The sequence below is a fragment of the Podarcis muralis genome, chromosome 11 (genome assembly GCF_964188315.1).
Source record: "Podarcis muralis chromosome 11, rPodMur119.hap1.1, whole genome shotgun sequence".
Taxonomy (NCBI): Eukaryota; Metazoa; Chordata; class Lepidosauria; order Squamata; family Lacertidae; genus Podarcis; species Podarcis muralis.
Window position 1 is genome coordinate 31,980,919 of NC_135665.1, and position 26,520 is coordinate 32,007,438.

The window sequence follows — 26,520 nt, forward strand, 5'->3', positions numbered from 1 at the left end:
GAAGTTCTCTGGAATGGAAGGGAGGGTGTCCAGTCCTGGCATCCAAAGAAATGTGGGCATGTTTAAGTGTACAGAATGCCAATTGAGTGAAAATACAAATGCATTGTGGATTTTTAAGTCATAATTACTCAGACCTTTTGCAGACACTGCAGGGGATATTACTGGTGAGTGCCAGGCTGGCAACAGAAAGGTGTTTTCTAATAATCTGCAGGCAGATTCTTCAGGGTAAGATTATGTTTAACCTTCCTTGGGAGGAGAATAATACTCTTGTAGGGCAGAAAAAAGTAAAGCAGAACATACCCAAAAAAGAATCCATGGCATTAAAATAATCAGCGGCTCTACAAATGCAATAACTTTGGTAGACTGATCAGCCACACACATATGTCTCTATCAAATGGACTCTATCAATTTTTATTAGAACACCCATGCACATACAGGTTAGTTTTTTTAAAAAAAAAATTAGGCTACACTTGATGGAATATGTGCATCTAAATTAATGGGTTCAAACCCGAGCCAGGAGCTCAGCCCCTGTAAAAATTTACAGCCCTCCCTTTTACACACAACCACGAAAATCATTTCTGTTAATTGTCCATTTATAATTCACAGCATTCTAGTACACAGCTGTGTAGCAGTTGGGTCTGTTGGTTTGTTGGTTTAGTGCAAAAGAAAAAAAAATAGTTACAAAAACATGGAGATTGGAATAATAAAAATGACGTAGGAACTAGAGATGAGTGTCCGCTATGGGTATTCTTCTAAGCTCTACAATCTGGGAACTAACCATCGTGCCTCCGTCCTGGCTGCCGGGGCAGGACTCGGTGTCACTGATGTTGAGGCCTGCACCTGAAAGGAAGAGAAAGGATGATAACATTTGGGAGGCTCGGACATTAAAAAAAGGGCAGTATATCCAGCAGAGAGCAAACCTGCTCTGTTCTTTTATTATTCTGCTACAAATATAGCTTCTCTTGGTCTGGATTTTTGTGCAAAAGAAAGAAGAGACCTCAAAGCTGTGCTAGAAACAATTTACAGCCCAGCGTATTTCTGTCCTGTGTATTTCGACATGTGCATCCCAGCTCCTCCAGGGTCAGCTAAAGCAGGGGCAGATTTAGGGCTGTGCAAGCAATGTGCATGCTCTGGGTGCTGAGCTGAAGGGGTGCCCAATCAAAGCAAGGCTCTGGGCTTTGGGAAGGTAGATCAGGCTCTGACAGGGTCCCAGAGTCCTCTTGTCTCCTTCCCAAGCCTTTTTAGCACTTTCCCAGCTGTGGGAAGGAGGTGACAGGGCTCTTGGTCCCTGACAGAGCCCTTGCACCTCTTTCTCAAAGCCGGGTGCATCCTTGCCTGCCTTTGGGAAGGCAGTGTGAGGACAGGGAGAGGGGCACCAAATGTTGGCCTTGCACAGGGCACCATAATACCCAAGTCCACCACTGGCTAAAGCAATATATATGGTTTGCTGCTGTGGCAGGCAAGAATCTTATGCTGACCACTGATGAGATGAATTAAGTCGTTTCTGAAGGTCCCGTCAACTCAAAACACCGCGGGCCATTAATAAATTAAATGCTTCTTGTGTACCCTTGCAGTCTTTTCTTTCCTTCTTCCCATCCCTCACTCTCCTTGGATTTTTCTTTGTATAAACTGCAATTATAGATAACAGAAAGTTCTTTGGCCTTGCATATATAACTCTGTACAGCTGCGGTATTGCCTCTGTGAAGTTTTTAGGACTTGTGCTGATGGTGTATGTGAATGTACACAAACAGAATTACCCATGTCCTTGAAAACACAAAACAGAGTGAAGTGACAGAATCCTAAAACAGTGCTTGATTGAAGTATAAATTTAAACTAGTTTGTAACTGGATTAACTAGCATGGCTTGCCACTAAGAGCCCTGTGGACTGCAGCTTTGTGAAGATATTTCAAAACTGTTTGTTAGGGCCATAACCCCTTTGCAAGACTTCAATTCCCAGGTTAACAGATAAGCAAAGATGAAAATAATACATGTTTGTGGTGGAAAATCCTCTAACTAGTTTCTCTTGTTGCAAGGTGTTAGTAGCCCAGAAAATCCTACAAGGGAAATTCCACTGCTTCTCCTAGCTTGGCAAATATTATTTTTGTTTAAGTGTTTGATTTTGAGGTGGAAAAACAGCACTCTTCTGTTTATTTCCTTGTGCAGCCTGGGATCTTTGTTCCTCCCTCTTGCTGAAACTTCTTGGAGACCTCTAGCCTTTAAAGGGCAGGTCACGCATAATGTGCAGGCAACCCTCCCAATGTGAAAGGGGTTTAAGTTCCTCCAGTTGTTCGTACTGCTTCGTCCAAAACTCCTCACCCTCTCTGCCCTAATGGACTTTTGTTTCTGCAAGGAAAACACCTGAATGAAGAACAGGACCTCAGTGTGTGAACAATGCCCATAGGGATTTCCCAGATGGCAATAACATTTCTTGACAAAGCTTGGCCCAGGCCAGCAGTAGCTGAAGGATTCCTTCCACCAGCATTACATCAAGATGAAGATCGGTTTGCTGGGTTCATGCCTCTAGGAAGTTTCTCTACAGGGAGGGCAAGACCCATTAGGATGATGGTGGACGCAGCTTCAACAGCGCTTGAATTCTTTATGAATGACAACAACCAAAAGCAGGTGAAACAACTCTGCTTCCTCTCTTCACTGTTTCTTCTGCAAGTGGCACAGACAGATTACTGCTGCCTAGGTGAACATTCTGTGCTCTGGTGTCAGGAAAAGCAAATACAGCTTTTAAATATTGCCCAATCCCTATCTGGGCATTTCAAGACTTGCCATCCATATTTATTCAGAAGTGCGTGCAAGCATAATTAAACATGGTAATGCTAAAAGAGATTAATGCCAGGCATTACTTTCCAGCAAAACCAGTTACAAATGACCAAGGGCTACAGAGGTACGATGGACTGGGCAGCATCATTCCTGCTGCAAATCCACTGTCTTCAAAGGTGTAGTCCTTGCAATAAATCTGGCTCGCTGTCCTGCCAATGTGATGCTTTCAGGATACCAAGTGTTACCAGGTTTTCATTTAGAAAACAATTTGTGAAATGCAAATCAGATGGGAGACTGGCAGGGATTTCATTCCAAACAGGTCTTTCTGCTGCCCAGCAATACTCATCTCTCCTTTTTTCTCCAGGAATGACCAAGTGACTCTTCAAAGAAAAATATTTTAGGAGCAGAGGAGACATGGGAGGTGATGAAGAGGCTCTGAGAGAGTGAATGGCTGGTTTCCAAAAGCAGATACAACTGTGCTGCTCCAGAGGGGATAACTTGAACCAACCTTCAAATGACAAGAAGGGCGATTCTGACTAAACCTTAGGAAGAACTTTCTGAGGGCAAGAACTGTTCAACAGTGGAATGGACTCCATCAGAAGGTGGTGGACTCTTCTTCCCCAGCCACTCTGGGCGGCTTCCAAAAATATATTAAAATACTATAATACATCAAACATTAAAAGCTTCCCTAAACAGGGCTGCCTTCAGATGTTTTCTAAAAGTCTGGTAGTTGTTCTCTTTGACATCTGGTGGGGGGGGCATTCCACAGGGAGGGCGCCACTACTGAGAAGGCCCTCTGCCTGGTTCCCTGTAACTTGGGGAAACACCCAGACGTATATGCAGGATCATAAGATGAGGTGATTGTGCTCTCTGGGGTAGAAAACAGTGGAGTGTTCAGACATCTTGGAGAAAGGCAACTCTTAAATCAAGCCTTCTTGTAAATAACCACCATTTCTGTAAAGTTATATTTTGGGGTGCTCCAGAAGCCTGTTGGCCTCAGATTCCATGGCATTTTTGCCTCTCAGATGCTGCCTTTTCACTTTCTTTTTAAATGGAAGAGCTCAGTTCAGAGAAATGAAATGAATTGGTATCTAAAATAAGGCTACAGAAAAGGTCACAGTGGGACTAATATGCTATAGCTAGCTGCTTTTGGAGTCAAGAAGGAAAAGGCATTTCAGTAAGATGACAAAGAACATCTACTGCAGTAAAAGGCTGTTTTGACAAGAAGGCTTACACAGTTTGAGGGACCCAGAGCTGCCAGATAATCTGTTAAAGAAAAGTATAGGAACTTTATGTAGAACCATAGTTGAACTCCTGATTGAAGTGTATTAAGAAGTAACTTCCTTTATACACAGGGTGTTTCAGAAGTGTCCTACTATGAAATTTCCAGAATTAACTGCTGGTAGCCACCACCAAAAAGCATAGCCCAAGGCCAAATGGAATAGCCTGGCATGGCTCATTTTATACCACAGTGCTAAGCATGCTTATGATGTGCTTAAATATCAAACTGCAATTGCTACATCTGCAGGATCTGAACCTTTAACATGTTTAGGGTGCCCCTTTATTTTATTTATTTTTTAAATCCCAATATTTAAAAACTAGTTCTTAAAAATAATAGTAACAACATTGTGTTGGAACACAAACAGGTCATCAAACAGCGAAGCACCAACCTAAAATATTTCAATGCACAGCTGCTAAGAAAACTATTACAGAAGGCTAAGAGTTCAATGCGACCAATTTGTTATCAGATTAAAGCACATTAGACCTCACAGGGCTATTTCATGATTTAATACTGGGAAAGTAGATTCCTTGGCCTGCGTGTTTCCAACAATAATTATGAGGTTTGTGCTTCATATTCCCTTGCTAATTTTGTTAGTCCAGTTTCTTTATCAGCTCTGCCCATCTTGCAGTACCAAAACGGAAACTCTGGGATCGGAAGCTTACTTTGCTTCCTGCTTTGAACTTGAGTGCTAATCAAAAATGCACTGAGTTTATCATGGTCCCTCACTTTGTTTGAAAAAGTTTGTGAGACCAGCTCAAGGAGTATGAAAGAGGTGGTTGCAGAGATCTGCACAATCTTATTAGATTATCAATTTAGGGAGGGCTCAAACAACTGTGAGAAGCTGATATTCAGGGGACTATTTTTTTCTTTCTTTTTTCTGTGTGATAACCCTTTTATTTCTGATGGAGAATGGACAGCTTTGTGATGTGCATCCCCCTTTAAGCCTATATCCATTAAAATGAAGGAATCCGTGTTAAAATCTGTGCATCAATGGCACTGGACATCTGTAAGACCTCATTATATTAATAATTTCTTATCATCCATTTGTTGAAGAAGATGTCAAAATCTTGGTGCATGGTTCCCTCTTTGGTGGGAGATTCCAGAAGCACAGACATTTTGGAATGCAGTTATTATAATCCTTAGTGATCTCCTTCACAGAGACATTGAAATAAATCCTTTTTTAGAAGGTGCAACAAGGATATCCCTTGTAAGAATCTGACAAAACACCTCCTTGTGGCAGCATGCATGGAGCTGGGCTTACATTGGAAAGACGCAGGCTGATGTACCGTCCACCAGTGGTATGACAGGGCATAGAACTTGACTTTGACTGATAAACTTACATAAAGCTGTAGAGTGAAGACTGGAGAAATAATAATTGATTTATATTTATTTCTTTTATTAACTATAACACAGAGGGACCTAGATGTAACTCATACATCTTTTCGGCTGCTATTATTTTTTGTCTTATACATATCATGTCTTATACATATCACGACTGTATTTTGCATTGTACCTGGTGACTAATATCCATTATTTGTATTGTTTCATGTTATTTGTAATAACCAATTATATATATATATATATATATATATATATATATATATATATATATATATATAACCAATAACACACACACACATATAAATATAAATAGGGAGAGTGCTTCATTAGCAGACCCAACAAGGTGCCTGCAGTGGCAACTGCTGCCTGAATGGATCAATAAGCTAATTCCAATACTCAATATACTCTGGCTATTCAGCATAAGATCTCACCTTGCTCTTTCCACATTTTTCATGTTGTGCCCAACATCATTTATAAGTTAATAGCATCACATGCATTCTCTAGCCTTATTCACATATCACTTGTGTGTTGGGGGGTGTACCATGGAATCAAGAGTTGGGCTGTACTTTTAGTTGACTCTGTGGAGTCCCTACTCATGAGCAGGAGCTTGCACATTGGGGTTTCTTTACTGACAACCACAAGCCACATTCAGTTGTGGGATGAAGTTGCAGGCAGGCCTAAAAGTGCAGCCCTGCTCCTGGTTCAATGCAGCATTGCCCTATACAGTTGACCCTCCAGATACGAACTTAATTTGTTCCAGGGGTCCGTACATATCCCAAAAAGTCCACAACATGAGGTGCCACTTCTGCACATGCATGCAGCGTGTTAGAGGGCTTCTGTGCATGTGCGCATGGCAAAACCCAGAAGTATACACTTCCGGGTTTGCCATGTTCGCAACCCGAAAGTTACGTCACCCAAAGGTAAAGTAACCTGAGGGTCCACTGTACGTGAGTCACATAGGAATAAAGCTTTTGTACGCATGTCTTAATCCCAGCTTATTCAATAGGCAGTATAGAAACTGCTTTGCTTTTAATTTTTGAGGGTCTACTAGCACCTCCTTGTAGGTGCCCTTGACAAGGTGTTGAGCAGGACTCCTCCTCCTCAGATGTGAACACTTTGGGACCAACAATGATTTTTAGCTGATATGACTGACTGACCTATACATACACGTATTTGCTCTTGCCAACATTCAGGTGGAGAAGGTAATGTGCAAACTGGAAGTACCGTGCTAAATGAAATTGCCACAATCACATTCACAACAGCCCTTTTGGAGTTGGCATGACTTGAATCAATGGCAAGCAATTGTGAGGTCTTCTTTAGCAGTCTATGTGCCTCCTGGGTATCCAAGCAGCCCCACCAGCTCCTTCCTTGGTGTCACTCTCACTCATTCTGACTGCTCCTGGTCCATCCTCTCTCTCTAACTTTCTCTTCCTGCCTGTAGCCATCCCCTGTGCATCACTTTTGGATCCCACTAAGATTTAACTGCCTTGGACTGTTTCATGGCCTCCTTCAGCTGTGACCTCATGCTTCTTAACTGCTCCTCTCACTTTTTGTAGGAGCTGCCTGGATCCTGTAAGCTTTGAACTGTCTGTCCTGAATTGGCCCACATGATTGATCTTCCGCTTCAAATATTTATTCCCCTTGATGGTGTTTTGGTTCCTGTACAACTTCTTCCACACAAATGCAAACAACAATGAACCTCAGGGCCTTAGTGCAGGAAATTTGGGGGCGCTGCTATAAGAACCATTGCCTTAAGAACACAAGTTCTTTCATACATGCTAAAGTTTACCTTGAGCACTTGAGAAAATCCATTAAACATTCCAGACTAGCTTAGTGTCCTGACTCGCATAGAATGAAAACAAAAAGCTTAATGCTTTTTCATTCAATTTGTTTTTGCAGGTCTTTAAAATAATCTGCATATTAACTTTAGCACAGAAAATAAGCATTTGTGCTAAAACATTTTTCCCCACTACAATTTGATTTGCCAGACATAATGCATTAGCAAGAGCACACTTGATCTTTAGAAAAACCAGTTGCATTCCAAAGCATAACATGTGGGCTTCTGAAAAGAAGAGAGATTGCACTTACCTGTTTTTAAAGCAAATATTAGATCATCGAACTCTTGTGATTCTTCATCAGCCACTAAAGAGCCGCTGCTGAACCCTCCCGGAGTTGCGTAGGCACTGCCATTGTGTGGGCTCTGTTTAAAGGCAGCACTGGCCTGGCTGCCTGGCCTTAGAGATGCCCTCTCCCAGTCTGCAGGCATCTTTGGGAAAACATTGAGAAAGAGGCAGAGGATTACTCTCTGCATTATAATTTGCAGGCGTCTCTCAATTTTCTAGTGATATGACTAGAGCAGGGATAGGGAACTTACACTGGATAATTAAAACATTCCTTTTAAGGATGATTTTTAGGTCATTAATGGTTGTGGCCTTACTGAAGTTTTTTTTTTTTTTAATGAAGCTGGCTAAATGATTTTTGATAGATTGCAATTTTTATTTCCTCTCTGATATTTTAGTGGTTTTTGGCTGCCTTTAATGGACTATGGTCATTTAAAATACTTTGGACAGGACCACTAACAAACCCTATCAGCAGAAGTCCTGTGCAGGGGCTTCTGCAATGGGGATTTCTTACTTTCCTCCCCACTGATACCATGCCCCCCCAAGTTGGTTTTGAGAGGGTCAGGAGAAGGCCCACCCCCATCCACAGCTCACAGGTGGAGGAGAGACTGTTCCATCTGGTAAGCTGATATGAAGCCTCTGGAACAGCAAAATGTTCAATTCCACCCTTTACAATTTTGTGTGTGTGTATGCTTACTATTACTAGCTGCCTTGAGCACACTAAGCCCAGGTATGAATAAATGTTTTAGTGAAAAAGAAACCCAACTTTTGTCCAAGCTACTATTACTACTAATACTACTAGACAGGCAGCGTTGCACAGCAGTTAGGTTTGGACTTGGCTATCTGAAGTTCAAATCCCTGCTGAAATGTGAAGCTAACTCAAAGCCAACCAAAACATTATCTTTGATTGAACTGCCTGTTGCAGAAAAAAATGCAGGTTCATACCTGTCCACACACACCCACACACACACACACACCCTCACACCCTCCAATGGGGCTTACAACATAGGAAAAGGATTAACCCTCTGCCCCTATTTATCCCTTCTTTTAAATTTTTTATTTTTTTAAAAAAAAAAAATAGGCAAGAGGCTAGCTGTGTAACTTGTAGTTTGATGCTGAGCAGTTTAAGCAAGCCACTATCCCTCAAGATTGGTTGTGTGACAATAAAACTCCATGCTGAGGAAGGTCAGGATGCAAGCAGAATGAACATTCATCATTTTATATGGCAATTTCAATTAAGAAGTGCTCCTGAATTCCAACATTGCTTTTAGGCGCCCAGCTGACGGATGATGTCAGCAACACATTACCTTACCTTTAGCTAATTCAATAGCTGGGACCATTTTTAGAGACTAAGGACTTATTACAGTGCAGTCCAAACCCAAGATGTGCCAAGGTGAGTTTGGATTTCATGGATCTTGGGCTTTCCCAGATGAGCCAGGGCTCACCCAGCCTGATGGCTGTGTTACTTTCTCCCCCTGCTTAGCTGTGGCTTCACTGGCTCAGCTGGTAGAAATTAACAGAGTTTAACTTAATCCAGAATATGTCCCCCAAAGGGGGTATTCCAGGAGCATGGAGGAACAGGACAAGGACAGACATAAACCTATTCCAAATCCTGTATAGCTTGCTTATGTGATCTAGGGCCCAAACCGGAAAACGTGAGCACACACTCATCTGCCAGCTCAGTAGCCCCTCCCAGAGGCTCCTGGAAGGAGTTTGAAATAAGGGTAACTTATGCCAGTGCAAATTCTGCTAGCCTAAATTCTGCTGGCTTCTTAAGATTGAGGGTTGCTGCATTGGTTATAATGCTGCAATAACTTCTTCACTTCGCTGCAGGTAGATGGCCTTTCAAAATCCTCCCAATCTGTGAGCAGATAAATTGGAGGGACCTTTTCACCACATTTCTTGTGAGGGTAAGTGAAATTCTCCAATAGTTTCTTGAAGGTGGAACTCTCAATCAGTAGTGGAGCTGACTTCTTTCTCTTTTTCCTAAGGTGTCTCTCTCTCTGATTCTCTTTTGCTGCTGCAAGAAACCCGGCTGTCATTTTGCATTCAGAAATTCCCTAAACCCAGGGTCATTCTGGGGCATTACAGAGGGTAGCAGCAGCCACTACATACAAAATAATATTATCCCCCCCCCAAAGAGGGCTTTATTTTCTAGAATGAAAAAAGAAATCTGAGAAATATCAGAAAAAATGTCTTTGAGAAAAAGTGGCATTTTGATTGGCTACTGTAATGTGGCACTGGCTCTGAAAATTCTCCAGAAATAACAACTTTGAAATGCAGAATTGGAGCTAGAAGTCATGTGCATGGCAATATCATCATATATATTTTTTAACCTGTACAATTTGCCAGTGTCTTTTCCAAGGCAAATTCAAGGTGCTGCTGTAGACTGTCAGAGCTCTAAACGGCCTGCATTCAGGATATCTTAGGGAGTGTCTTCTTCTGTTTCTCCTTCTCTCACGTCTTGTAAGTTAAGATCAAGCAGAGTCATTGCTCCAGGTGATACCACTGTCAGCATGACCTTATCCTCTACTAAGATAATGGTGGCGCCAGTATTACGGAATTCCCATCGCCCCTGGAGAAATCCAACAGGCCTGCTCCACGGGAGTTTTAGCTGACTAGTAGAAAAAGCCTTGCTGCTTCATCAGACTTTCACTAATCTGTGTGCCCAGTTATTGTACTGCTGTTGTCAAGGGTAGTACTATTAGTCTCCTTTTGTACTGTGTTCATTTATATTCTATTTTATGGTTGTAAGTTGCTTTAAATTGTTTCTAACATTGTGTTTTGATGCTGTAACCTGTCCTGAGACATTAGCATGAATGATGGGCAATCAATCAATCAATCAATCAATGAAATTGTTCCAGTCCACTTTTTCTTTTTTCTTTCTTTCTTTTTTGAGAACCTTTCTTTGATGAAAACATTCCATAAACATGTAACTTTAAATAAAGCTCACTTTGGACATGGTTACCGTCATGTTATATGTACAGCTTATAATCTGTATTTGATGTGCAGTGCTGTATATTAATTTCTCCACTACTAAATTAAGTGAGTGTGCTGTATTTGTGGATGTATGATATCTTTGATAATGAAAAATGTCTATTATTATATGCAAAAAAAGTATAGTATTGTTAGTGTACTGCCCAAGCTTTCTATCGCTGCTTTCTATTGTGCCAGCGGGGTGAGTGAGTTTGTATTTTTGCATGTTGCATGAAACGTTAATGCTTCACTAGATTTCCCCCTCCTCATGGTATAATGTATTTATGAGTATGTTTTTAAATGTCAGTTGCTTGGAGACCTTTTAGATAATAAATAAATAGGCAGCACAGTTGCACATGCAACCCCCTGCTCCCATCAACCCATGTTTCCACGAGAAACCTCCACATGTTGAACATAAAGGTGTGAAGAGCTTCTGTGTTTGTTCAGATGTGCTCAGCAGCCCCCTTCAGACAACTTCTTCCTCAAGTTGAGAAGTTTGGAAAAGTGCAAGTGGGGAGAAGACATTGGGAGTGGGGCCAGCGCATGCACCCTTACACACTGCGACACACACATCTCTGGCATGTGTTGCTCAGGTGTCCAATTAGGGCTTAAACGAGGCTGCAATCCTATATTCACTTACCTGGTTGTATGCCCCATCAAACTCAGCAGGTCTTGCTTCTGAACATGTAAAGAATCCCACTGCAAATAAAGTGCTTTGCAATTTTCAACACGTGTGCCCTTGCACCAACTTCAGGTAGGGAACTGAGACAGAGAGTTTCTAAATCTCTCAAGCCTATGCAATGAATCTGAGGCACAGAACTGAACGCAGATTTCTGAGAGCTATCTGCTAGGAGGTCATACAAGCTCATATTTGCATTTCAGGGTTTCTTGATACATTTACTTAGTGGGTGGTGTTCTGCTAATGAGTTGCATCATCAAACACCTTCTGTGCCAACTTTTAAACGCCTGCTGAAAGCTCTTCTGTTCTGCAAGGCCTGTGCAGGAAAATAAGAATATGTCTTTCCACAATGGTTACTTGATGTCTGTTTTTAACTTTCTCATGGTTTTTATTGTAAGGTTCTGTGTTTCCATTGCTGCAAACTGCTTTGATCTGTCTTTATGACACAGTGGCGTACAAATATTTTTAATAAATAAATAGAATAAAAAATAACGATTCCCACTTTTCTTCCTCCTCCACCCACATGTGCTACATGCGCTGTATGCCCTCGACAAATCTGCTCCAGAGGGTTGTTAGAACTACTTGAACAGATTTGGGTGGCCAAGTGGGAACGTTTTGTTGGGCAAGCAGAAATTTGTACATTGATTGGATGATTTGCATAGCACTACATTGGATTCCATTCCACCCAGTGTATTTTTTCTTAGTATGCTTAGGTAAAGTAATGCAAGTACCTCTTCCATAGCAGCAATTAGGTTCTGAGTAGATTTGCTGATCTCTGCTCCTGCTGGAGGCATGCCGCTACCATGAGTGAAGAACGCAGAACCTGGACTTGTATGCCCATTCATTTCAACTGTGTAACTTGCTTTCACAGGGCAACAGAGCTGGTTGTGCAGAATAAAATAAACCACGAAGACATAAAGACCCTGAAAAGAAGGGAGTAAGGGGGGGGGTGTAGAGTAAGCTTCCAAGTATGACATGAGACTGCTTTAAATATGTTAAGGAACACCTTATGGTGTTCATATGTTGCATTCAATGACGTACAATTTATGTACCCAATTGTTGAGCTGTACACCTGTACAGTTATTCACACGTGATGTTCAATGAGTGTACAGTATGGACTTGTGTACTCAAGAGCTGAGCTGTAAAAATCAACAAGTGTACACTCTTTCACAGAAACACTTGCAGATGTGTTCAGTGTAACATATGTGAACAGGGTTTGTGTTGTGAGAAGATTCTATGCAGAGTGGCAGATTTTCCCTAGAATCTCAAGTGACAACAGTTCAAATGATTATACTGTACATTAAAAACAAAAACAAGAGAAGGTGTCAAAATAAATAACTGCCATGAAAGGAAACAGCAAGGTGATGCCCCCAGGGACTCTCTAGAAAGAAAAAATAAGCACTATGTGTTTCTTGTTTAAACCCACTCATCTTTGAAGGTAAGCCAAGAGTGGGGCAACAAAGATTTGAATTTATCACAACAGTGAGCAAAGAGGCCTTGGATGGACCAGATTCTGATGTACTTTCTGTCCACCCCTGCTCTAGATCTCCTCTTACCATTATTTCCTAAGAGTCTACTAGGAGGAGGTGGGACTATTACAACAGACCCCCTCCCTCCCTCTCTGCAGCAGCAGCAGCTCGCTGTCTGCAAGGCTCTCTCAAGTCAAGCAGAGAAAGCTGCTTTCTAAATACTCCCCCAGAATCATGTCTGAGTCATGATCAGGTTTGGGGCTTGTTTTTCAAACCAGGCAAGCTTTGGGCTTGTACAGATGGTAATATTTTTGGAGCAACAAAAACAGCTTTGTTTCTCACTCCTTCTTGCTCTGATCCAGCATTGTTGCTGTGAAATCAATAGATACATGGTGGCAATTGTCCTGCTCCAGGGTGGGTACTCTTGTTGTGGGAACAAAGACTGCTCGTTTATTTGTTTTATGCACATCATGGAACAACAGGCAGGAACCAGGCTCAAATCTGGCACTTTCTGTTTGTTTGTTAAACAGGGCTACATGACAGCTAACATGGAAAAACATGGAGACATTCAACCAGGAGAGTGGGGAGATAATACGTGCATTGCAAAATAATGCCAAATGTGTGTGAACATAGTTGGCCAAAAACTGTGCATCTTGTCACCAATGAGGCTATGAGCATTCTCCAACAGATGCCCTCAAGACAGCAATACAACAAAGCTGCATGCACACACACAATGTTAAAAGCAATGGCACATAAGGATGTAAAGTGAGGTTTGTTGGAAGAGACCCAAGGCTCATCTAGTCCAGCATTCTGTTTCCCACAGTGGCCCAACAAATATCTATGCAAAGCCTCACAAGTAAGACTCATTCCTACTACTGTTTCTTAACAACAGGCATTCAGAGGCATACTCCTGGAGGGAACATATAGTCATCTTGCCTAGGAACCATTGAAAGCCTGTTTTCCTATGAATTTCTAATTCTCTTTTAAAGCCATTTAAGTTGCCACAAATAAAATAAGCAGAGAGGATTCAACTATTTCCAGACTATTGGGATGTTCTTAAAAAGCACAATAGCAGAGACTCAGCTAGAAAGTGTATGCAAAATCAGGAAAGGTACCACCACAGCCAAGAAGATTCCAGTGTGGTCGAGGAGGGCTAACAGCGAAGGTTTCCTTTTTACCAACAGGTCTTACCAGCCAGTATGATTTTATTGGCCAAGCATATGGCAATCAGTGAGCTAAGAAACTCTCAGTAAAACAATATACACAAACAAAGAGGGCACATCTCAAAGATCAAGATGATGTAGAAGAAAGAGGCAACACATGCAAGGAAGAGGGGCCTATTTTGGAGAGTGAAGCAGATGGCTGTGATCACAAAACTTAATTTGTACAGATTCTTGGGTTTAAGAAGCTTGAAAGCTTTAAATGAAAGGACTTTTAAGTGCAGACACAATAGAAAGGCAAGTTTTTGATGCAAAATGAATAAAAAAGAATGGTGTCCCTCCTTTGATTAGGGCAAGATGCACAAGAACCCAAAGGGAACGGCTGATGAGTTTCTAAGCTGCTTAGGCAAGTATGATTCAAAAGGACAGATATCAAAGAATAGTGAGTGCACTTTTTAGAAGATCTAGAGCAATCAATTGGTGAAGACAAAAGCAATGGTTTCTCTCTTAATCTAACCATGCCAGTGCTTGAAATGTAGGTCAAAATTTGATAGGATTAAGCAAATTTCTGGGTTTACTTCAGGCCTTGACAGGGCAAAAGAACTTAATTACTGTGTAACTAACTGCTAAGATATACTGAGAATGTGCAAATGAAAGGCTACATTCCAGGCTTAAATCTTGGGCCAGTTCTTCTTCTTCCTTTCTCCTTTCCAGCTGTTCTATGCCTGAAGGCAAATGTCTTCACCTTGGACTTCTCTTTGATGTAGTGTGACTAGTGGAACAACATACTTTTATGGCTATCTGGGAGCAATGGTGTAATTTATCTCAAGTTGTTCTGTCAGCAAAAGGACAGGGAATCGGAGAGTCAGACAAGGCCTAAGTTTCAGGATCTCTTCTGGAAAGTGATATTAGCAAGGTGTGTTGGCTTACATTAGTTTTCAATCTGTTATTTTCTATTTCATTCTTGTTCTTCTTGTTGTTATTATTTATTTCCTGTTCTAGGCTGCCAGGTTACTTTGATAGCAAGCTTATAACAATATTCCTCAGCATCATTAAAGTATCTGCATTCCTTTGTATACCACTTAGATGACCCTTCCTTCACATCATGAAGGTTTCTTTTCCTACCTATTGAAATTAATGCACCTAACTTAGTTTGCTAATTTTAATGGGTCTATTCTGAGCAAAATGTAGCTTTATATCAGCCTGTTTGTCCAAAGCACTAGCATGCCTAAAGAGAAAATGTCCCTAAAAGAATAACTGCATTGTATCTAAACTAAAAACACCTAGGATTAAATTTCTGCCCTATCTTGGCCATTTGTCAAATAATCCCCCCTCCCCAATTCCACATTTGCTTTTTTTAAAAAAGTAACCTCACAAGTTGGTTATTTACAGCACATTTCAATTTAAGCACTCTTAATATTAAAAATGATTGAGTTATTAATTCTGCCATCAAGAATTAGAACTCAGTGGGCTGTTTTGACCGCACACAAACAACCACCACTGTTCCTACGGTACATTTAGCAGCAACCTACTGTAGCAAATATTACTGTTATTACCAGCCCTTTCTGAAAGCTGTATGAACTAGGAATAGCAGCATGAGACAAACCCTTCATATCTGAGGTGTACATGAATGTGAGGAGGTGGAACAACCACAGCAATTTTGGGTTCTGTCACTGTGGAAACCATTCTCTGGCTGACTGGTAGAATGCTGCAAGTGAAACTTAAAAAAAAAAAAAGACCAACAGTAAAAGGAAAGGGATAATTTAAGGAAGAAATGCTACAGTTCTTTCATAGACAAGTTGTCTCTCAGGGCTTATTCTTTCCTCACAGACCCCTAAGTGCAAGGCTACTAAAAATGCTTCTTTATGACTGCAAAATGGTAGTGTCATTATGTTTGAACGGCACTCATCAAAAATGGGCTTGGCCATGTGGAGAATCTCTACACCAATGCTGCACATTGCCATGAATAACTGGCACTGATATTCTCCATGAGGTGCACATCTTTTTAGTGTTACATCACCTGTATGAAGTCACCACACCACCAAGTGGAAGCCGTTCCAGTGGCCTACTACATTTATTTGCGTATGACTCTGTTCAAGACCTTTGTTCACCTTCTAAGACCCTTCTTGCAGTCCTACTACTAAGAGGCATGCACTTGGAGGGATTAAAACAGCATCTTATTCAGTGGTGGCACTCAATTTATGGAATCACCTTCCCAGAAAGATGTGTTTAGTCCCACTGTTGCCTGCTTTCATGTAGCCACTTAAGACAGTTATTTTTCAGTGGGATTTTTATAGTTGTTGTTTTAATTACTTCCATCTGCTCTGTAGTGTTTTACTTGTCTGCACTTTCATTGCATGTCAATTTATTTTATTGTTATGTTATTATACTACTTTATTTTGCTTGTTGAAAGCCACCTTTATATGTATTGGCAGCCAGTACATAAATTTTACAACAAGCAAGCAAGCAAGCAAGTTCCTCATATGCGTTAAATCAATGGAATGTAGGGAAAGGACCTAATTTGGGGAGAATGGTTCCTGTACTTTCTTCCACCTCTTTGGGTCTAGAGGCCAGTCAGCAAGGGGCTACCAAGGGGCTACCAATATGGAGATTCTTTGAAACAGATTCTGCATGGTGGTTGCACCATACAGCAGCCATAATATACAGCTCAACACATGGCTCAAACTCAATGCCACCACTAGGAAGTTGCCTTATACAGAGTTGGACCATTGGGCCATTTCTCACACTACAGGCTCTCTACAGTTGCAGGTAAGGATCATTTCCAGGTTGTTTCACATGGGGAGAAGTTTTATAGGTCAAAACAAGCATTTTGAATTGGGTCTGGAAACTAACTGGCAATCAGGCCAGGATGAGCATTATACATTCAAACCATCTCACCTCAGTAAGCAACCTGGCCACTGAATTCTGTTTTTAACTGTGATATTAATCTATTATTTGATGTGAGATAGCAAAGCCATTCCAAATACAAGACAGAAAAAAACTGGATGCATTGGCAATGTGTATGTGTGTGTATGTTGTTTGCAAAGGGATACAAGAATCAAAGCAAGAAAGGCCTATTTTCCTTGGAAAAGACAGACTGGATTTAATTAGTCACAGAATGACTTGAGACCAAAGACATATATAGCAATCTCTTGTATTATAGAACATTAACAAAAACAAATAAACAAACTGGTAGTTTTGGCAACTTTTGTGGAAATACCACCTGCTTTGTGCATAAATCCAATAAGATGAGGCATTAGGAAGCATAGTCTAGGATATCACTGTAATCCAAAACGATTGATTTGTCATTTAGTGCTAACCTGATTTTGCTGTTCAGCCCTGCATGTACATAAGCCTTTGTACCTCAGCTATGCCATATTTTAAAATATGTCCAAATGGTGCAGCATTTTTACAAAGAGATGCTTGACGATTAACCCACACGTTTTACACAATCATCTGGAAAACCACAGAGTTTCATAGCAGTATTGGATGGGTTTCTTTACAAGACACAGTATTAGACAAACAAGTAGCTCAACTTCAAAACCATTTACAGTGGTGCCTCGCAAGACGAAATTAATTCATTCCGCAAGTCTCTTCGTCTTGCGGTTTTTTCGTCTTGCGATGCACGGTTTCCCATAGGAATGCATTGAAAATCAATTAATGCGTTCCTAGGGAAACCACCTTCAGACCAGGTCCGGGGACAGTCTGTCCCCGGACCTCTTCTGAAGGCTGGGGGGGGGGGACAAGGGCTTCTCTTCCCACCCCCAGCATTTTAAAAAACCCTGGGACAGCGGAGGACTTCTCCGCTGTCCGGGCAATCTTAAAATGCTGGCGGGCGGCATTTTAAAATCGCCCCGGGAGAGCGGAGGACTTCTCCGCTGTCCGGGGCGATTTAAAAGCCCCTGGGAAGGCAGGCAGGGGGGACAAAGACTTTCGCCCCCTGCCCGCCTTCAGAAGGTGTTCCCGCCCCCCGCCCCGCTTCGGAACAGCGTTCCGAAGTGGGGCGGCTGGGGCAGGTCTTCCCGCTCCCCCTCCCCGCTTCGGAACAGCGTTCCGAAGTGGGGCGGCTGGGGCAGGTGTCCCCGCCCCCCCTCCCCGCTTCGGAACAGCGTTCCGAAGTGGGGCGGCTGGGGCAGGTCTTCCCGCCCCCCCTCCCCGCTTCGGAACAGCGTTCCGAAGTGGGGCGGCTGGGGCAGGTGTCCCCGCCCCCCCTCCCCGCTTCGGAACAGCGTTCCGAAGTGGGGCGGCTGGGGCAGGTCTTCCTGCCCCCCCTCCCCGCTTCGGAACAGCGTTCCGAAGTGGGGCGGCTGGGGCAGGTCTTCCCGCCCCCCCTCCCCGCTTCGGAACAGCGTTTTAAAATGCTGGGGGTCGGGAGCGAAGCGCTGCCGACCCCCAGCATTTTTAAATCTCCCCGGGACACGAACGCTTCGCTCCCGACCCCCAGCATTTTAAAACCTCCCCTGGACACGGGGAGATTTTAAAATGCTGGGGGTCGGCAGCGCTTCCCTCCCGACCCCCAGCATTTTAAAATCTCCCCGGGACAGGGGGAGATTTTAAAATGCTGGGGGTCAGCAGCGAACGCTTCGCTCCCGACCCCCAGCATTTTAAAACCTCCCCTGGACACGGGGAGATTTTAAAATGCTGGGGGTCTGCTCTGCTGTCCCGGGGAGATTTTAAAACGCTGGGGGTCGGCAGCGAACGCTTCGCACCCGCCCGCCAGCATTTTAAGATCGCCGGGGCAGGCGGGGGGAAGGCAGGCGGGGGGGAGCAAAGACTTTTGCCCCCCGCCGGCCTTCAGAAGAGGTCCTCTTCTGAAGGCCGGCTGTGGGCGAAAGTCTTTGCTCCCGACCGCCAGCATTTCCCTATGGGCTTTCGTCTTGCGATGCAAGCCCATAGGGAAATTCGTCTTGCGAAGCGCCTCCAAAACAGAAAACCCTTTCGTCTTGCGGGTTTTCCGTCTTGCGAGGCATTCGTCTTGCGGGGTACCACTGTATCCCTAAAGGTTCTGATTCTGCAAGATCTTCTGGATTTCCTAGATAATGCTGATCCTTCCCCTGCAAAATGCAGGATGAGGTGCATGTCTTTGTTCGATCCAGGGCTTCCTCAGATTTGGAAAAGCAGGGATGGAAAAACTGTGCCCCTCCAGATATTCTTAGACTACAAGTCCCATCAGCCTTGACCACTGGACTATGCTGACTGGGGTTGATTAGGAGCTGGAATCCAGCCACATTTGGAGAGCCATAGGTGCTCCATCTTTAATCCTATGAATTAGGTTATAGCAACTGATCCAAGACCACTTGAGGATTTGAATCCAGATTTCCAGTCGAAGTCCAGCAGTCTAATCAAGGGGGTCTCAAATTCTAGAGCAGGATTGGGCCAGGTTCTCCACCCTGTTATAAACAACAGCGCTGGAAACTTTTACAGTGAAATTGGAGTGTGCTGCAGGGGGTGCCAAAAGGGAGGAGGAAATGAAGTTGTTACTAGGAGCAAGGGAGATATGCAACATTTTGCAGGGAAGTGGGGGGCTTACTAATAAAATGGTGGTGGCATTTCAATTTTCTGTCTTTTCCAGAAATAACGTAATGATTTGAGACCTCCTACGAGCCACAGGGACTAAAAGTGATTTTATAAAATATAGTGGGGTTTTTAAATATATAAATATAGATGTATAACACAATAGGGTAAGTTTCAGTTGGCTCCTAGCTTAAAAAAACAGAGGAAAAACAAAAGGGAAAGAAAATCAAGGTGCTTCTACGTCTGCCATTTATGCCTCAGTAACGAAAATTTTCCATGTCACTTTGGCAACAGCAAAGCAACAAATGTGAAGATTTAAACCACTAATAAACTGATGGTGCAAGCTGGTTTGGAGTTCTTTCTTTCTTCTTTTAATTCAGCTGACCTTTGTCAAGGCAAACAAGGAACACTTGACATTTTAGTTAAAATAAATAACACATAATGATCTTTTAGTTGTGGTAAGCTCCAATGTTGCACAACTCTTTCCAGACAAAAATTATCTTTGTTGCAAACCCATACTCACACATGAAGAATCCAGAAAATAGTTTCCTAACAAAGCACTTATAAGTCATTCCCTTTGGAGCCTTAATCTGACTAATGGCAATTTCTGGGGTGGGGGTGGGGAATCTATTTTTACGAAGGTTCTGTATCAACCAAGTTTGAATCAAGTGAACAATTAAAAAGACATACCCACCACCTTAGCTTTCACTCATCTGCTTTTGTAAAAAGAAACTATAGCATTAACACATTATAATTTATATTACAAAAATTAGAATAGATTAGTTGTTGCCAACATTTGCACCGTGATCAAGTCTGCTTAAATAACTCAGATGGCACCTATCTATCCTAACCAAAAGCTGTGTCCTGACAGGGATAATTTTCCTCAGTTGTAGTGGCACTTTCTGGAATTCCATACATGTGCTCTGATTATAATTGCCCCATTCTTAGATTTATTCTGTTTTATTACCAGATTTCATTTCACTTCTTCCATTCTTTCTTTTTCAAACAATGTGGGCAAGTGGTACTCAGAACAGTATTTGAAATTCTGAAATTTGCCCATGTTCCAATCTAAACCACATACTGTTTCTGTTGTGCAGTGACGATTTCCTTTTTCTGTAAAAGCTTTGCATTTGCAAAGGAACAATGTAGACTATTCATAGTTGACTAATTTGATATAACTCTTCAGAAAGAAAAATGAAATGGCTTACCCAAAAGTATTTAGCCTATTCTTTCTGTATCTCACACTTTTGTTCTCAACAGCTATTAATGCAGAGCAGGCAAAAAAACCCAACCATATTGGGAAACAAAAGTTATCAGGGAAAACAGCTATGGTATTGGGAATTTTTGTATTTAGTCTAGTAACTAGAGGGGAACAAGATAATGAATTAGGTGGGAAAAGTGGACATTTCTGCCAATTTGTTTCAATGACTGACTGTGAGTTCTGGTATTAGGAGAGGGAGACATAATATTCTATTTATTGTCTCCAGTCCATATGGGTCATAACTTTATAAACCTTGTTAATAGGAATGGGGAAAATGTGGCCCGCCAGATATTGTAGGACTCTGCCTCCCATTGGTGCTGGCCATGGTACATTGCTGGCTGGGCAGATGTGGGTTAGAGTTCAACAACATCAGGGGAGCACCCAGCTGGGGAAGGCTGCTCTAACTATCACACCTAACTGGCAGATTGTTGCCATCCTTAAGCCTTGGTTCTGAGCTCCAAAAGGTGCATTGCCAACCATCAAAGCTGGAAATAGAATGGCGGACTTAATCTGATCACACAAGGCAACTGTTATGGTCTTCAGATGCAGATGTTAACACATATGAGGGTCTACAATTCCATCCTAGTAAAAATGCTTCCAGCTGCAGCTTTTAAGAATGAATCATCTTGGTTCTAAAGCACAGTGAAACAAAAGTGCAGAAAGGTTCACTTTAACCTTTCGGAAAAATTAATTTGTGAATCGATATTTTCCTCTTTGCTGAGTTGTTTTATGGCCAGTGGTGGTATTATGGCCACTGACGAACGTTTTCATCACTGAAATGTTAAGTGCCAGAAAAGCTGAAGAGAGATAGGAGTGGAAGAGCTGTAATGTGATTAGGTGCCCCCCCCTAACACACAACTGCTGCTGAGTGCTGGCCAATGCCAAATTTAGAAGTAATTATTAGATTTGCCTCTTAATTAGGGAAGATTTTTGGAACGCTATCAAACAAAATAAAAATGAATACTACATTGTTTCAGCATTGTTTCACTACTCTTAGCTAACAGAGAACATCATTCTCACTTGCGGGTTAAATGGCATTAGGGTAGTACATAAAAAGTTCCTTTTTCAGCCTGTGTGTAATGCACAGAAAAAGGAAACTGCTGTTATGCTGTGGCCCATTCAATGCAAATCAAAAGAGTTACAGGAAACTTCAGCATCACTAAGCTACTATTAAGAATTGTGTAAAAGAGCAATATTCAATATTCTTTAATGAGGACAACAGTGAAAGAGGGTGAAGATCTCTCCCCTCCTTTCTAGAACTGTATCTGAGTGAGCTGACTCAGGAGGCATTATCTGAAAATGCCCCAGACCTATGATGCTGAAATTCAGTAGCTGCTGCCACTACACTGTGGTAGCTAACACATACACACGTTCCATAACCACTTCCTGGGTGGTCAAGTTTCTTTCACAATCATCTATTTATTGCCTTCCTCCTTCTGTCTTCTTCCAAGTTCTGCCTTTCTACATCACCTCCCACTTTACAACCACTGTAGCTCCATCTATATTATTCTACATCAGGGCCTTGAGAAACAACAATCTAGGCTTTCCTACCACATCTCATTTCAATATCTAGTCATAGGCAGTGACCCACATGAGCCTGTTCAACTATATCCACTGCGGGGACTGGCCTTAGTTTTGTTTTCATTTCTATGAATCATGGAATCACAGAGCTGGAAAAGACCTCGAGGATAATCTAATCTAAAACCCTGCAAAGCAGGAACATGCAGCTGCCCCTTATGGGGACTGAACCTGAACCTTGGCATTATCAGCACCATGCACTAACCTACTGAGCTACATCGTATGCCATTACTAAACTCCATTTATGTATCAACACAAACTTGAATACAGGTTATAAGGAGAAAGGAACACACTTCTACAGCGCCATAGGCAAATCAGTTTATTTGCAGTTTTCATATGTTTGTGCATTAAGTCTGTTCCGTCCCAGTTCCACGTTACTATAAAAATAGCCTTGCTTGATCAGAGCAAAGGCCTGTCTAGTATAACATATTATTTCCTACAGCAGCAAACTAGAAACCTCCAGGAAGTCCACAAGCAAGACATGAGGATAGCAACCCATTCCATTCCCATGGTTGTTCCTTAGTAACTGGTATTCATACAACCATAATGACTTTAATAATCGATAGCCTTCTTTTCTATGTATGTCCAATCCTCTTTTAAAGCATCTAAGCTGCCACAAATTGCCCCAACATGTACTTTCTATGAAGCTTAATTTGGGGCAATCCTCCATTCTCCTTCAGCCTCCTGCACTCCACCCCATTTGGTTGAGCAGCGCACTCCAATCTCCTGGATAGGCTTTCTGTGAACACAGATTGGTGCACAGGTGGGGAAACATTCCTTCTGTGAACTTCCATTCACTTATATTAGGATCCAAGCCATTGGGAACTTTGTAGGGATTACATTTCAGAGAGTTGTCTGTTGTTAATCTCTCTCTCTCTCTCTCTCTCTGTGTGTGTGTGTGTGTTTTGTTTTTTGGCTCTTACTTCCTTCACGTCCTCTTAATGGCATTAAGTAGCACCTGTTGCAAAGGTACCCAGAGACATGAAAGTAGTAACTGAACTGGGCATTATTGATTGGCAGCTGGCATTGGGCAAATGGAAGCATTTGGAAGAGAAGGGAGTGGGATATGGGAGATATAAACAGTAAAACCAAGAAAACTGGATCATGATTGGCATGAAAGGAAGGGCTGGAAGCTGCAGATGGGAGTCTAGTGGCAATGAATGGACAGCATAAACCAGCATATGTCTCAAAGGATTTTGAACATTATTGTAACTTGTTGCTATTACATATTGCTAAATGTTGCTTTATTCATCTGGCTCCCTCTCCAGAAATAGTTAAGGCAGAGATAAAAGCTTTAAAAGACACTCTGGAGACTGGATATTTGTGTCACATCTATTTTGCAATGTACTATTTGCAGCTTGGAATAAGCTTTCCTGTGCTAACTATATCCCTGGAGTTCACTCTACCTGTCACTAATCAGTGAGATGTAAAATACATCAGTGCTTTGAAAAAAATAGTCCTTTTACTAAATTTAAATTGTGGTTAATAACCCGGGCTACTAATTCTGCTTCCCCTTTTCTGTTTATAAATATGCACTGGCTGCTTCTGGACATGAACTATAGTGTTACAGTAAGAAGTCTCAGGCTTGCTTCCTCTGGTGAGCCAAGAGGGAGAGACTGGAAGCTTCCATTTTCATATTCGATGAACCACAATTTGTGATTAATCTTAGTTATGGTTAGCTGAAACAAATCAATTTCATTGGCTTGTTTTATCATTAACCACAGTTAGCTGGAAGAAACACCAAACTGCAGTTAAACTAAAATTGAAATGAATGCAAGCTCAATGCTCACTATGGTTTGTTCTTAGAACACTGAACTATGGTTTAACATTACGTCTAAACTAGACTATTAGTCAGGAGTCCCACGGAGATTGGGATTGGTCAGAGGGCTAGGAGGAATGGGATAAGGATGCAGAATGGGAGCAATGGGATCCTAGGGAGGGGCCCAGAGTGTTGGGAGACTACTACCAGACACCCTGAGAATCTCATCAGTGGTACTCCTGTCCACCTGCAACTTGGTGGATGGAAGGGTGAGGTCCACATCACCTGAATGACACAGGCATCATTTCACGGATAGCCACTGCAGGGAAGCTACTAGAGGTTGGCAGGGCCAGTTAGAGACATACCTCTGCTCAATCCGCCTCCCCTCCCCCAAACTGGTGAAAAAGATGTTTGGAGCTTCAAAGATGTGGGTACTTTTAATTTTGAGAAAGTGCTGTGGGCACCAGAGGAACATGGCATATCAAAAATGGCTGTTATATTAAACATGGTTGACAAAGGAGTGTTGGGCCTAATGAGCAACTAGGTCATCTCCACTAGGTCTTGTCCCCATGAAGCAATTGCTGAGACTGGAGGTCCCTGCCTCCCCATTCCCTTGGCTCTGAGTCTTCCTCCCTTGGTGGCTCCCCCAGCTGGCTCCTTCCACCATTCTTCTGTGTCCAACTAGTCCATGACAACAGGTGCCCATAAATGAAAAAGAGAGCATCTACATCAGCCACTGCCACACTCACTCACAGAAATAGAAGATGATTGTACTTTTCCTCTGTTCAGAATAGATGGAAAGGTGGGTGTCCTGGCATTCAATAAAATGTGGTCATGTTTAAGGCGGGGTGATGTTCAGTGTAGGTGAGACTGAGCCAGTGCAAACAGGAACGGAGTAAGAAGAGCAAATGGTCTTTGGTGCACTGCGGATTTTTAAAGGGATATTCACCAAGATTTCCCTAGGACACCATAGTGGGCATTGGTGGGCATACTGGCACCTGCAGGCACTGTGTTGACAACCCTTGAATGGTTGTAGGTCTAGTATTTTCCTAGCTGTGGTTGCTAAAAAGCAGCTGATCCCTCAGTGTTATTTTAATCTGTCTTTAAGCCACATATGCCAGGAAGAGATCCAGACACTACAATGGGTACTTGCAAGTACTTTGACAATCAGGCTCCATATATAAACTCTCTTACTTCTGCCCTCAGATTTTTATCTTTAAAAACCAACTTTTAATATTTAAACACTAACCCCACAGAAATCAATGAGATTTCTGGTGCATATTATTTTATTCTGCTTCATATATTTTTCCATGGTTATTCTAATAAAAAAATACTTTGCCACTCCCAGGCTATAGTTCCTGTCTTAGTTCATTATCTAGTGTGACAGCAAACTTCATCTACACTAAAAGAAATATAGGATGTAGCTGTAGATCTCTTCTTTTTCTTACGCTGTTTGCACCAACCTATGTCATCAAACCGTCATATACCACATTATCATACATGTATATAGACATCTCTCACATGCTGGATGGTGAGTTAAGAGAGGAACTCGAGCAATGCCACTATAACCAGCTCTGAGTATTGTCAGTGTTTTAAGTTTGTAGATATCCCAAGTTGTCTTTTCTCTCCTCTGTATTCAAAGTTTGGATTTGGCACACTACAGTAAAAAATGGTTGGTTTTTAGCTAAAGTGAGTAAGAAAGAAATCTAACTTACCTGAAGGCAGTTGAAAATGACAAAGAAGACCAGCATCCATAGATGTCTATAAGCCATGTGCAGTCCTCCCCATAGCCATGTAACGGAAATGAGGGCAAACAGGTATAAAACCAGTGGGATTTCTAGAAACAATTAGAACAGGGGAATTTATCAGCTTTGTTAAAAAATTTTTTTTTTAAAGTTTCAGTCTTGAAGAGATGTTTCTAAGTTCTCAACATCTGCTTTGAACATCAGAATTACATAACAAGGGCAATCAATATAGTGGTGACTGGGTAATTTCTGAATCTGCCCTTTCCTGCTTTCGGTCAGCTTTTGAGGAGAGGCATGAGAACGAGAGCACCATCTGCTGACTAATTCATCCCCAAAGGCTGCCGTGCAAGATCTGAAATGATGTATCTGGCAGCAAACAGTGGGGGTCAGTGGGTGCAGCTCTCTTATGAAACACACGGGGGAAAATTACTGCATTTCAGGGAGGACAAAGCATGTTTGGCCTCTATAAAAGCAGGTTGGGAACCAAGTGAAAGACTTGCTGAGTCAGCAAACATTGGCTTTCCAAATAATCGAAGTGCTGATGAGGGCATGGGAGAATTCGGAGGAAGAAAAAAAAAGAATTTACCATTTAGATGAGCAAACAAATTCCTTAAATTCCATGAAAAGACTGATCAGGTGATACCAGATTGATCTTTGGTATTGACATTGCACTCACAATGGACGGCAAAGTCCGTATTTGCTCAGTTTTGTACCTTTCAAACTGTACAGTTGTTCTGCAAAGCATTGCCCTTTCTCCACATTATTAATTAATGCCCCTTCAGCAAAACTGACAAACGAGTGACGAGAAAAACATACGGGAACACAGTAGCTTATCCGGTCTCCCAAGCTCACGTGCCTTTGCTT

General features: G+C 42.1%; 1 protein-coding gene across 11 annotated transcripts in view; it reads right to left on the reverse strand.

Moving 5' to 3' along the window:
- Positions 1-384: 384 nt before the first annotated feature.
- Positions 385-26,520, reverse strand: part of ADGRV1 (adhesion G protein-coupled receptor V1) — a 235,158-nt gene continuing 209,022 nt past the window's right edge. For 6 of the 11 annotated variants that reach the window (XM_077936223.1, XM_077936222.1, XM_077936224.1 and 3 more), the window contains 4 exons: positions 25,627-25,748; positions 11,902-12,093; positions 7,484-7,661; positions 385-840 (listed from right to left, as the gene is read on the reverse strand). In XM_077936223.1, coding sequence (XP_077792349.1) covers positions 722-840; positions 7,484-7,661; positions 11,902-12,093; positions 25,627-25,748 — 611 coding nt within the window. In that variant the 3' untranslated portion in view covers positions 385-721. Of the gene's footprint in view, positions 841-7,483; positions 7,662-11,901; positions 12,094-25,626; positions 25,749-26,520 lie in introns of those variants that run through there. The other 5 variants (XR_013394656.1, XM_077936227.1, XM_077936225.1 and 2 more) reach the window with 5 other exon arrangements.